A 12,962-nucleotide genomic window follows, 5' to 3' on the forward strand; every position below is an offset into this window, starting at 1 on the left:
GCTTAAAATTCCCATAAGCTTTAGAGTGACAATAGTCATTAAGATGAATCTTAAAATGATAAAAAATGACTCAGAGAAACCAATTAATGAGGGAACCTGACTGTGAACTCAGAGTTCTGCAAAATAACATACTAGGCAATCACTATGTTAATGGTTGCAACACTGATCACATTATTAAATAAGCACATTAAAGATACCAAGAGTAGTGGGTAGCTCTGCAGAACAAAATATTATGTAAAAATGCGTAATTGTTGTGTCCTGATCTACTCTCATTGGTGTTGACAACTTAGATACAGACAAATGGGTACCCTGTTGTAGGCATACATTTTTTGCAATGTACTTTTAATAAGGGTTTAACCTCTCCTCTAGTCCACCACCCAGCAGAGGTAGTGGAAGAGAAAGGTTATTAGGATATGGGGGATGTGGACCTGTTCAGCAATAGTTCTTCGGGGCAAGCTCTATCTTCTTTGGCAGGAATTCAGTCCCATAGCAAATACCAAACACGACTCAGCGGCTGCAGACCAGTGCTCTCAGCAGGCAGACACCAGGCACGAACCAGCAGCTGCAGTTCATTGTTGAAGAAATCACCAGGCTCGCCAACCCGCCTGAGGCGAGACTGCAGAAGCAGCAAGCTGACACAGGAACCTCAGGAGTAGTTCTTGAGCATGCTTCTCTCAATGGAAGCATTACCACAAGTTGATCTCAACAATGCTATGTAAGGCAAACCAATATATGTGTGTCATTAGAGAAGAATAGTGAGGTCAAGCAAACCAAACTAATGCTCAATGCTTGTGTCCCACCGTCTGTGGGGTCATAGTTACGCCTCTTCATCACACGTCCTTTCCCTTGTTTGCTATGTCAAAGAATCTTTTCACCTATATCTGCTTCAGGAAAACATTCTTTCCCATGTCTGCTCCAGTAAAACATCCTTTCACCTGTGTGCCCATGCAAAACATCATTTGACATAACTGACTTTCAAAACGAGCCACAATTTCCATTTCATCATGGCTTTGTAACCTAACAAAGTGTTAGGGTTCAAAAAACCTCGGAAGCCATGGACGGAACAAAGTGGAATAATGACTTTACTGAAAACAAGATAATTCTTTAAAGCCATCTGACAAACACGTAGTCCTAAATTAGATTTGTCTATGTAAAATTTACCTATCAGAGGCTGACTGGGCTGGTTGGCAGCACTCAGTAGGAACACACACGTTTCTACTGTTTTCAAAGAGGTTGAATATGCTTGAATCAGATTAAGTGTAAGAACGTTTTTTCAGAGATGCGCTGAAATGAAGGGCTTTCCTGAATCACAAAAGCCTTGTTGTCTCTGCAAATGGAAACTGAGACTGTATGTGGCTTCGTCTCGATCCTCCCTCTGCTCAAGGATGTATGAGTGAATTGGTCAAGCTTGAACCAGGGAAAAGTAAGAAGTGTGATTGGAATGGCAGCCTTCCAAAACCAGTTTCCCAAAGAACAAACAGAAGGGCAGATAACAAGATTTAAAATATCCTGAACAAAATAAAATAGCACAAATGAATATGTCCCATGTCCTAGGCAGGACTTTAAAATGCTTTCATATATAATTTTCCTTTTATTGAAAATAGTTTTATACAATATATCCTGATTACAGTTTCCCCCTCCCTCTACTCCTCCCAGTTCCTTATTACCTCCCTCCCCTCCAGATCCACTTCCTCTGGGTCTCGAATAGAACAGGCCTCTATGCAATAACAACCAAACATGACAAAATTAGATTTAATAGGAGAGAAGAAAAATCATCCCATTCAGGCTGAGCAAGGCAACGCAGCAGAAGGAAAGAGCCCCAAGAGCAGGCACAGGAGTCAGAGAGACCCACTCATTCACACACTCAAGAATCTCATAAGAATACTGAGCCGAAAGCTATCATTTATACATATGGGACCTCGTGTAGACCCATGTAGGCCCCACGCTTTCTGCTTCAGTATCTTGTCCCCCATTTCTTCTACGAGCTTCCATGTGCTCTGAAAGGAGGAATTTGATGGAGACATATCATTTTCTGCTGTGCATTTCAAGGACTTTCTTTCTGTGATGACTGGTCTGTGTCTCTACATCTGTACTCATCTGCGGCAGGAGGAAGTTTCTCTGATGATTGTATAAAGGACTGATCTATGAGCAATATCACTAGGAGTAATTTTATTGATTTGTTTTTCATTACACCCTTATTGCTTAGTTTTATCTTTGGTCCCTGGTTCTTGGACATTCAGTGTTGAGAATGGATTCCTTCTCATGGAGTGGGCCTTAACTTGAACCAACCATTGGTTGGTTACTCCCACAAGTTCTATCCTGCCTAGCATATTTGTAGGCAGGACAGATTTTTGGTCAAAGGTTTAGTGGCTGGGTTGGTATTTAGGTTTTCCCATTTGGCAACCTACAGAATAACTTCCCATATCAAAGACACTAGAATGTCGGGGTGAAGGTTCTACATGAGTGCCAGCTTGTCTTCTCCATCTTCAATGAGTTGTGTGTTGTCCTCAGCAAGGGGGCTTGGCTGTCAACTTGTGGAGAGCAACCTATTTTCTTGGCAACGGTGTGAGTTGTTTGGGGATTGCCATAGGAACCTTTTGGCCAACCCAATCCTGGTACTGGACACTTTGTTTGGTGACGGGAGAAGACCAGTTGGAGTTGTGTCTCTCTCATTATTTGGAGACTTCATTAGGACCTCCTTCATATATTATAGGAAGTTTTCACTGCACTAAGTGTTCATTCCATCCCTCAAATGCCCCCTCGAGTCTAGCATACTCTCCCCTCATTCCCTCCCTCCACCCCATTTTGCCTCCCTCTTCCTGCCTGACCCTCCCATGCCCATCTCAGTCTACCTATCCTCCCCAGAAGATCCAGGAGCCCCCCTCAGTCCTTTCCCCTATGCCTAACTTCCTTATGTCTGTCTATGGATTGTAGCTTGTTTATAACTTATTTAATTGCTAATATCTAGATATGAGCAGATAATTACCATTGGTCTTTCTGTTACCTCATTCAGAGTGGTTGTTTTTTTCTAGTTCTATCCATTTTCCTGAAATTTTCATGTCATTTTTTAAAAACTGAATAATACTGTATTGTGTAAATGTACAGCTTTTTCATCTATTCTTCTGTTGAGGGACATCAAGGATATTTTCAATTTTTAGCCATTATGAATAGAGCAGCAACGAACATGGTTGAACAAGTGTCCCTGTCACAGAATGAAGCATCTTTCAGGTATATGTCCAAGAGGGTTACAGTTGGTTCTTTCTGAGGACTCACCTAGGCAGGACTTATCCACATGACACTTATAGGAAGTCTGGGCCAAGCCCAGGGCACTATTTACCTGTAGTAATAAAAGAGGAGTCAGAAAGTACTAAGATGAGCTCACACAGAGAGAACACTTTGCCTGGGAGGCCTTAAATAATACTCAATTTTATTGACAACTCAGAGCCAGTGTGAGTTAAAACAGAGGGTGATGTAGTCTGGATTTCGTATTAAACAAACCAACCTAGATTACATGGGGTTGATGGAATTTTATTCACAAGCCATTTTAAGGGGAAGCTCAATAAGGACCTGAGAATGTGAAACAAACAAAAATACCCCTTCTACCCCAAACTAAACTAGAGGTTATTTAATGAAAATGAACTCTCCACCTAGAAATGGAGACACAGGAAGTCCAGGTGGCCAATTTTAACTGAAAGATTTAGGAAATTTCATCCCCCCTGGGGGGCCAGCTGTCTGTCTTTCACACACACACAGACACACACAGACATACAGACACACGGACTCACACACAGACTTATAATGTTTTACATTAATGGTTTTGTGTTGGACCACGTTCACAGATGCTTTAGGTCACATGTGACCTATAGCTTGTATTTCCCCAACGAAGAGGGTATTCAGTAGGTATGTTATACAGCTTTCTGTCACTATCAAAATACATCTGAGGTCACTTACAATGGGAAGAGGCTTATTTTGACTTATGCATTTGGATATTCCAGTCTGATCAACTGATTCCACAGCTTTAGCTCTGTGGCAAGGCATCCTGCTGGAAGTAAAAGGGCACAAATGAATCTACTCATTGCCTCAGCCAAGCATTAAAGAAAGCAAGAAGGGCCAGACCACCACAAGCCTCTTCTAATGTAGGACCCCAGTTCTTTGTGATTCTATGGGTACAGTGAGCTGTGAGATGAATTCCCATAGGGGATGACAGGCGGGACATTTAAATTTGAAATCATACTCTATAAGAACACTCAGGGCAAACTGGAGCTTCTCAGATAGATAAAGCTAAAATGAGAGAGTACTGGAAACAAAGAAGGGAGTTTTTACATGCTACGCCTATATTCTAATACAAAATGAATTCAGTCAACAGGTTTGTAAAATTTTAAAAATTTAAATTTATTGGGGTGTATTAGTAGCACAGTTACACAGAGTTCAGGGATTCACCAATGATGGTCACCAATATGTGCTTCTTTGTGGCTTTCAAACCCTATTTTTCATCACTCAAATGTATCCAGAGTATACTTGAATTTCATACACAGCTTGACAAGGTGGGTCTGACAGGTCTTCCATTAGTCAATGAATGGAAATGGATCTTTTGTGAAAGGCACAGAAAATAATCTAGACTAACACTGAAGGAATTTGGGTAACTTTGAATTTCTTTACATTACAAAGAAGAGAACAAATGTGCCCAAAGTAAACAGGCGTGGATGTAGTTTACGGTTCTCCATACACTTACATATGCACAAACGTCAGCGGGGAGACTCTAAGGAACCAGCAACTTCTAACTCAAGTGAGCAACTACGCACCAGCAAAGCTTATGGAAAGACTCGATGTTGTAGATGAGTTAAAAGGGGGAAGGAGCTGGGGGATGCTATTCAGCTTGCTGAAACAAGGGCACACGCACACTGTAAATGATTCTTTGAAAATGGCACTAACAAAGTTCAGTATGTAGCTGTTACGTAACACCTAGTTAAGCCCACATACACTCACTGATCTTGCTAAATACTATTATTTAATTTCTAACAATAATTGTCCACTTAATGTCAGAAATCATACTGTAGCTTTAAAAGAATAGAAATTCGAGCAAGTGGAAGGAATTCGAATGCCTAATGCAAAAGAAGTCATTTTTGACATAAAGTAATGAACCTCAAACTAGTTCCCTATGAATCAAAAGCTTGTATAATATCAGCAATATCATGTTTTCTGGTCTTCTCCTAGACAAGGAAGTATCATGTGTGCTCAAATACAAGGGCTTTGTCAAAAAAAAAATACACAAATCAATGTCTCAAAATTCACATAATACTAAAAATCTTTTACTCAAAAAATGCTCTCATCACTCACCTAAACGTCATTATAAATAAAACAGTGGTTATTGTGTATAAAATTAATTTGGCATCACTCCAAGGCAATGCAGAAATACCAGCCAGATACTAAGATCCAGTTCAAAGTAGTGAATTTAAGACGGAAAGGTTTTTAAGTCTGAGATCCTGTGTCCTCAAAGATCTGCAATTTTAGTTTCTTAAAACAAATGTAAAGTAGAATCGGCACGTCATGCACTCTGTATAAATCCTAATGCTCTCAATGCGTAAATGACTGATCCAAAGGCAGGTGCAGCAACCTCTGTAAGATCATCCCCATGAAACAGAAACTTTAGAGGACAAATCATGGTATTAAAATAGTCTGTGCAACGTTTATACAAATAACATTTTATGAGTATAAGTAAACATAGAATCAAGGTAAGGGGGGTGACATTTCCTAATGTTAATTATGGTGCCTAAAATTTAGGGGCACGAACATAAATAAAGCTGATCAAAACTGCCAAACACAGAACCAATCTGTCATTCCATACAAGGTACTTAACAGTTATGTTTTCCCAAAGCCATCGCACTAGGACCATAAGTTGCCACTCTTACAACCTAAACATAACGTGGGAAATCAGAAGTTATAAATACATCTTACATTTGCATATTTACACTTACACAGAAATCATCAGTACACTAGAGCCCCAGCTTCAACATCAACCCTCCCTCTCACACTCCAGGACCATCTTTCGCCTTCGAGAAAGGTCCTTCTATTACGTTCAGATAAAGACACGATACAGAACAACTTTGGTCAGAACTCTGGTCAGGTCCAGGATGCATTTGCTGTACACTACATTCTCTGTTGCTGGGAGACTCTAGTCTAGAGAGATCCATATATAAGTACTCGTCTGGTTTGAAAATGCATTTTTACTACCCCACTGCAGAGCTTAGAAGAGACCACAGTCTTTTAGGTTATTCTTTATGATGACGTCCGTTACAGCATCGAACACAAACTGCACATTCTTCGTATCCGTGGCGCACGTGAAGTGGGTGTAAATTTCCTTTGTGTCCTTCCTTTTATTGAGGTCTTCAAACTGACACTGGATATACGCAGCCGCCTCTTCATATGTGTTTGAGCCTGAGATGGGACAAAGAAGTTTGCAAGAACTTAAACTTGTCTAGGATTAAGTAAATGACACTTTAAAATGCAGGCCAGTTTTCTGCATATAAAATACAAGGGACTCCGCAACCATCCTCTCCCTTCTGGAACAAAAGGATCTCTTTTTTTCCAAGTGAAAACACAATACATAAACTAATCTTTACCAGTCATCTTTGAACTTAAAGACCGTGGCATGTCAGTCTATGTTTGCTCCATTTCTGTTTAAATCTTGAAGAGTCAGACATCCTTATTTACCACCCTCTCCCTTCCACATCGCTAAGCTGGAGAATTCGAGCCACCTAACCCTAAGGTTAGCTCACTGGTATTGTGCTAACCTAGAGGGCAAATCAACAATGCCAGCCAAATGCTGCCCTCTCCTCCTTCCTGTTACTCACTAATTATCCTTTTATGGACATTTTTGTTCATGTCGGGAATATAGTTAAGGGCTATGAAGTCACTGGAAAAGAAAAATGGGGGGAGGGTCCTCCTGCTTTTAGTTGGGGGAGGGGGGGAGGCTAGAGACTGGCTCTGAATAAGAGCAATTCAGGAATGGGTTGCCAGATAAATACAGACACATTCTGTCTGACCCAGAGACCAGTGCTTAGGTGCAGGCCTGAGAACTGTGCTATGGTCAAAGGGTCACAAAGAATCCTAGCCGAGCATAGCCTTCAATGTTGGGAAATACCTTGAAAGTTCACGTGCCATCACCGACATGTGAAATCTGGGAGAATCAAATCATTAGTTGCCGTTCAGAAATAAGAACTGAATTCTCTGCTGGACCCCAGGAGCCAAACATAAACACATACATACCATATGTGACCCAGTGTTGCTTGCCAAACAATCAAAAGGAAATGAGCCTCTATAATGATCATTTTTCAGGGAGAAAGGGAGGGGCTGAATTAGCTGAGCCTGCAAGGGGGTGGAAGGACTTCTGGGGTGCTGGAAAGCTCAGTTTCTGGACCGAGGCTGTACATACCTACTTTGAGCTGTTTGTGTGTTCATTTTCCCTCCCATTTCTTTTTGTAAACTTTTTTTCAAGATTATAACAGAATCACTTCAGTTTTCATTTCCTTCCCTGCCTCTGAGCACCTACCATACATCCTTCCTTGTTCACTTCAAACTCACATCCTTTTTCATTGACTGCTGTTCCATGTATGCATCTGTTCATAAATAATACAACCTGCTCAGTCTGTTTGAGCCTGCTGATCTGCGTATCGTCAGGGCTGATCATGGTATCAGATAGCCAATTGGTGCTCTCGTCCCTGAGAAGTTTCTGCACTCACATCCCTGATTTGCCTGTAGTTCTTCGTGTAGGGTTGAGGCCCCTTGGCCTTTCCCCCATCCACTCTGGCACATCTACTGGTGTCTTTCTTTAGCTCATGCCTAGGCAGCCATGTTGGTGAGACTCTGTATGTAGCTTCTGACATCATTAGGAGACACAGTCTCACACTGAACTCTAATCTTCCGGCTCGCACAGTCGTTCTGCCTCCTCTTCCACATGACTCCCTGAGCCTTAGATGCAGGGGCTAATTTGTAGATGTATGGATCAGAGCTAGACCCCACAACTCTGCATTTGATTGTGGTTTTTCTAAACATGCCTCATACTAGAGCTAACTGTGTATCTGTGCACTTGATATTGTTAGAAAATATGACAAGGCATATAACAGAACGAAATCTATTAAGTTCCTCCTTTGTAATAACGCAAATTACTCATGTGCCTTTCAGGATTCTCTGTGCTCTCTGCTTCTGCTCTGAAGTGCTCTGTTCCACCAGGGGTTCTCAGAGTTTACCATGACAACTCGTCACACAAAGTGCCACTGTCTTCTGCAGTACTGCTTCTCTGCTGTCCACTACCATCCGGGATGTCTGCCCTTTCCACATCCAATCACAGTGGTGCTCTGGGAACATGCCCTAACTAACCAAATCCAGACAGGCTCTGTAATACTTAAAACCCTCCAATAGATGATACAAATAGTGCTTCAGTTTCATTATGTGTTTTGTTGCGCGTTTTGCCGTCTCTCCATTTGTTTTCAGCATCACGCATCCTGAAACAGAATGCAATGACTCCATCCTCCCAACCGCATCCACTGTTATCACACCACCACGCATAAAAATGCCATGTGGTGCATGGTAAATGCCACATGACAAGGCCCAGAGAGAAGCTGCATTTAGTGTGCCAGGACAGCATGAATTAACAGAACCATAATCCCTGAGTGATTGTTGTATGTAATATTAACTTTTCAAACTCAAATCCTTTGGTACTCTAAAATTTGCATGTAATGAACTGCGTCTTGTTGGGTTAAGAAAGCAATTAGAATATAACTCCTAAATTAATTACAAAGGTGCTTGGGTGAAGTAATTTAAACTGGGTACACAGCTCATACGCAATGCACATTCTGGGTAACTAAATTACTGTACCCCAGGGGCTACCAAAAACATGGGTAAACTGCTGGACACAGTCTTTGATCTGATTTTCAGTCTGAACAAGGACAAAGCGTGTGTGTGTGTGTGTGTGTGTGTGTGTGTGTGTGTGTGTCATATGTGTGTGTTTCAGTGTGTGCACACGCATGCTGGGGAAATAGGTATTGTCTCCCATGTGAACTTTCCTGAAGGGATATCTGATCGGGTGAAGGCAATTTCAAAACTGGAAAGTTTACAAGGCAGTCGAAGGATAAGGAGAGATTAGCTTTGCTTATGCATCGGTGCTAAAAACCACGCTCCAGAAGCAGCTGAAAATAGAAGCCAGGAGCTGCAGAAGGATCCCAGGGACTGACAACACAACATCGCAGCAAATATGACCATGAGAGGACTAGAGATGAACTCTGGTGAAATGGCAACTCCCAATAAAGGACAAAGAGGTGATCTGCCAGTCAGTGGACAGAGGCAGGATACACCAAAGCAGGTGGGGGCTACACAGGGTTCATCCATAAACTAACAGCTCATGGTGATGCAAGAAGCAATTGAACCGATTCTCAGAGCAAGTAGTGCCGTGCCGCTTTGCAATTATAATCTTAGCACTTGGGATAGCAAACAATTATGTAACCGTCTTGTGTTTACCACGGAACAAGCTCTTTCTGCTTTGACCGAGACCCTAATTAAACGCAGCTCGCCTGGTGCATGTCTGTGTGCAGATGTGTGGTGCACTGGGGTCTCAATATGGACACTGTCTACACTAAGCTCTTGTTCTCAGCCAAACCAACACCAACAGGCTGTTCAGCCTCAGCTGGGAAAGAGCACTCACTCAGTGCCCACCAACAACCAGTTCAGAGCAGCACTGACTCAACTTCAACTTCCATTTTGAGAAGCTCTGGAGAATTTTTTGCTTTTCCAAACAGACTGAGGTAAAGGTTAAGAATATTTAGATTTAGAGTTCACACAAACCAGTGGAAGTCTTATATTTTAAAGAGACAGTGTGTGTGTGTGTGTGTGTGTGTGTGTGTGTGTGTGTGTGTAAACCAATTTACATTGCTTGTATATGAGTATTGGAAGGGTGTGAGTGGGTAGAAAGCTCTGGTCCTGGTGTTCACTTTTTGTTCTGGAAACAAGTTCTCATACACCATGATCTGTCTTTAGACTCACTGCATAGACCAGGATGGCCTTGAAGTGCGGATTTTCCTACTCACCCACCAAGTCTGGGGCCCACAGGTGTGAACCCCAGACTCGCTTTCAGGATCAGCTTGTAATGTGCGCCAAGGAACTAAACCGCATTAAGACCAAGGTTTTAACCCCGTTCCTAATTTTATAGACGAGGCCTTGGAACATAAAGCATCTGCTTTGTTCGAGATCACAGACCTAATTGTGTAAAAGCTAGGCCGTTATTCACAGTGGTACACAGTCTATGAGAGTCTCATTATCAAGGCCTGGATTTCCTATCATGTTCCCTGACACCGTGGAGGAAATGGCTGCCTCAGTGGCCCCTCCCACTTGTCTTCCTGCAGTAATATTCATGCGCCCTCTCAGAAGCAGGGTGGCTGCTATTGTTTATCAGGTGTTTAGTAGCATGCATGTGTCTGAGAGAAGATGGTGAACAGACTCGGATCTTATCTATCTTGTTCATCCAGTCTGTGATCTGGTTACTGCGTGCACAAGTCAGTTTTTAAATTCATAGGGACATGGAGACGTCTCTGGAAATCAACTACAAGCCTTTCCACAAAGCAAACAAGGGATTTTCAGAGGACTCATCCACACCTTAAGGAATTATTTGCGCTCAAATGCAGTTTGAAATATATCCCAGCCTACGGTGAAGGAATTAGTTTGCTAATACATTCAAGCCGACACCTGAAAATCTTGCCTTAGGGGGTGATTTCACTTAGAAACACACGATGTGCTAGGTTACTCTGAGAGAGTCAAATACCTGCATATTCTGGATAGCATATCGTGAGGGGACTCTTTTTGATTTTCTCTTCAAAGAGGTCCTTCTTGTTCAGGAAAAGGATGATGGATGTGTCCGTAAACCACTTGTTGTTACATATGCTATCGAACAGCTTCATGCTTTCGTGCATCCGGTTCTGTAAGAGAAAATAAAATCACTTTCTCCAACAGTGAAGTTTCTGAGGATCAGTTTTAGCACGGAACACTCTGAAGAACGTCCCTGCTGGTGTCTCAACTCCAATTTTGTCTCTAACCTGTTCTGTCTGAGTCCCTTTGCCTTATTTCAAACTGAAGCAGAAAAAGCCTTAAAGGTTTACTCCCTGGGATGGAAGGGAGGCTGGCCCCGAGTGAAAGCAATTACCTCCTGATGAAAAGGGAGCTCTTCCCTCAGCCCCCAACCCCCTGAGCAACAACAATTTTCTAGATGCCACCGGGAGACCCTGCCCAACCAGGCCTGGGTCAATGATCAACCAGACCACAGTTTGACCCTGACCCTGGAATGATGCATGCCCAATGTTTCCTGCTTTTTCTTTTGCCCTTCTCAGTATCCAACAACAGCCTAGGGTACTGATATCCTGTTCTCCCAGTAAGGCTGTAATGAATGAATTCCTCTCTACTTCCTCTGGCCAGCTACCTTCTAATTGGACCTCTCAGGTGATAGGTGGCCAGGCCCAGTGGTTGAGGTTTCTGTCTTGTTGGATCTCTCTTCCAGTGCTAACGATCATTCCAGAAGTATACATTTTTGTCATTTCTAGACAAGCACAATACAGACGTTAAACAGGTACCTCGTTTCAACCTCACACAACCGTCACTGGCCCAGTGCCCGCTGTGTTATGATTGATGCCTGAGAGCCTCCCTCTATAGGATGTTACAGTCAAGGGATGGCCACACATGAACACATGGAGGAGACGTTGCTGTTGCACACATCACCTAAGCTTTGCTTAGAGTTAGGCGGAAGCTTCCAGAGTAATGTATTAAATGGAGAAAGCTGAAATCCAAGTAGTTCAACACCATGGATATTAGAGAAGATGATGTCGGTTCTTTTTTTTTTTTTTTTTACCCTTTCGGCTCTCTGTTCAAAGAGGACATGGGCGTGTCTTCCAGTGAGGAAAAGAAAGAAATGTATATGTTATGCTCCACTTCCCCACCTGGCCAACAACTGTCTATAAACTTGGTTTAGAAAAACCTAAAACCTGCCCAGAATTTCCACACGTACAAAATGCCAGAGTTTTAAACGTAATTAAAGAAAATATTTCCCCAGAGTAACGGTGCATTTATTGGATGTTATTTGAACGCGGTCTTTCTAGAGCTAGAGAAGAATAACACATAACAAAGAATACAGGCTGACAGAGTAGCTCGTGGGGAACTATGAGCCTTGAGCAGATGCAGGAAATTGCCAGGTATCTGGATGGAGAAGCGGCACGAGTGCCTTCTAAGGATCTGTACCCTCTGTGCTGCAGCAGAGAGGCTGAAGCAAGGAACAAGGACCTGGACTCTCAAACACTTCCTTCATGAGCAAGGACTGACTTCTCAAGGTTTCTCAGCTAAGGTCTTGGCAATGTCTGCAGCTCTTGGCACTTCATGCTACACCCCCGCAACGGCTTCAACTTGCCATTTCTTCATCCTCAGCAAGAACCAGGTCATAGTCACTCAGGGCCACACAGAAGATGATGGCAGTCACGCCTTCAAAGCAGTGAATCCACTTCTTCCGCTCTGATCTCTGGCCTCCCACGTCAAACATTCTGTAAGAGAGAAACTTATGACTTGACACCACATTCAATGTTCAAACGTTCTGTAATGCCAACAACAACAACAATAACGACAAATGTTTACGTAGCTTGGGGATTGTGGGATGGGAAGGAGGAGAAAAGGGACATAAGTGGGAGGAAAAAATGTTACCAATTCACTTTCTCAGAAGGGAAGATGTTTATCAACCATTTTGTATTAAGCATTTAATTACAAAAATAGCTGTAAAGCAAAATCCAAAATACTGTCAATATGCAACACATATGGCCCAGAGGATGCCTAGCAGCATGAGTCCAATGCCTGGATGCCGGATCCTTTCCACACGCACTCTGTGGAATGTGTGTATGTGTGATGTCTTGCGTGCGTGCGTGCGTGCGTGCTGCGTGTGT

General features: G+C 42.6%; 1 protein-coding gene across 1 annotated transcript in view; it reads right to left on the bottom strand.

The window, feature by feature from the left end:
• Nucleotides 1-4,371: 4,371 nt before the first annotated feature.
• Gnai1 (G protein subunit alpha i1) overlaps nucleotides 4,372-12,962 on the bottom strand; it is an 82,219-nt gene continuing 73,628 nt past the window's right edge. The window contains exons 6-8 of the mRNA XM_032907058.1: nucleotides 12,440-12,569; nucleotides 10,811-10,964; nucleotides 4,372-6,435 (exon numbers count right to left, since the gene is read on the bottom strand). Of these exons, the coding sequence (XP_032762949.1) occupies nucleotides 6,245-6,435; nucleotides 10,811-10,964; nucleotides 12,440-12,569 (475 nt within the window). The 3' untranslated portion in view covers nucleotides 4,372-6,244. The remainder of the gene's footprint in view (nucleotides 6,436-10,810; nucleotides 10,965-12,439; nucleotides 12,570-12,962) is intronic.

This window comes from Rattus rattus, chromosome 6 (assembly GCF_011064425.1).
Source record: "Rattus rattus isolate New Zealand chromosome 6, Rrattus_CSIRO_v1, whole genome shotgun sequence".
NCBI classification, from domain to species: domain Eukaryota; kingdom Metazoa; phylum Chordata; class Mammalia; order Rodentia; family Muridae; genus Rattus; species Rattus rattus.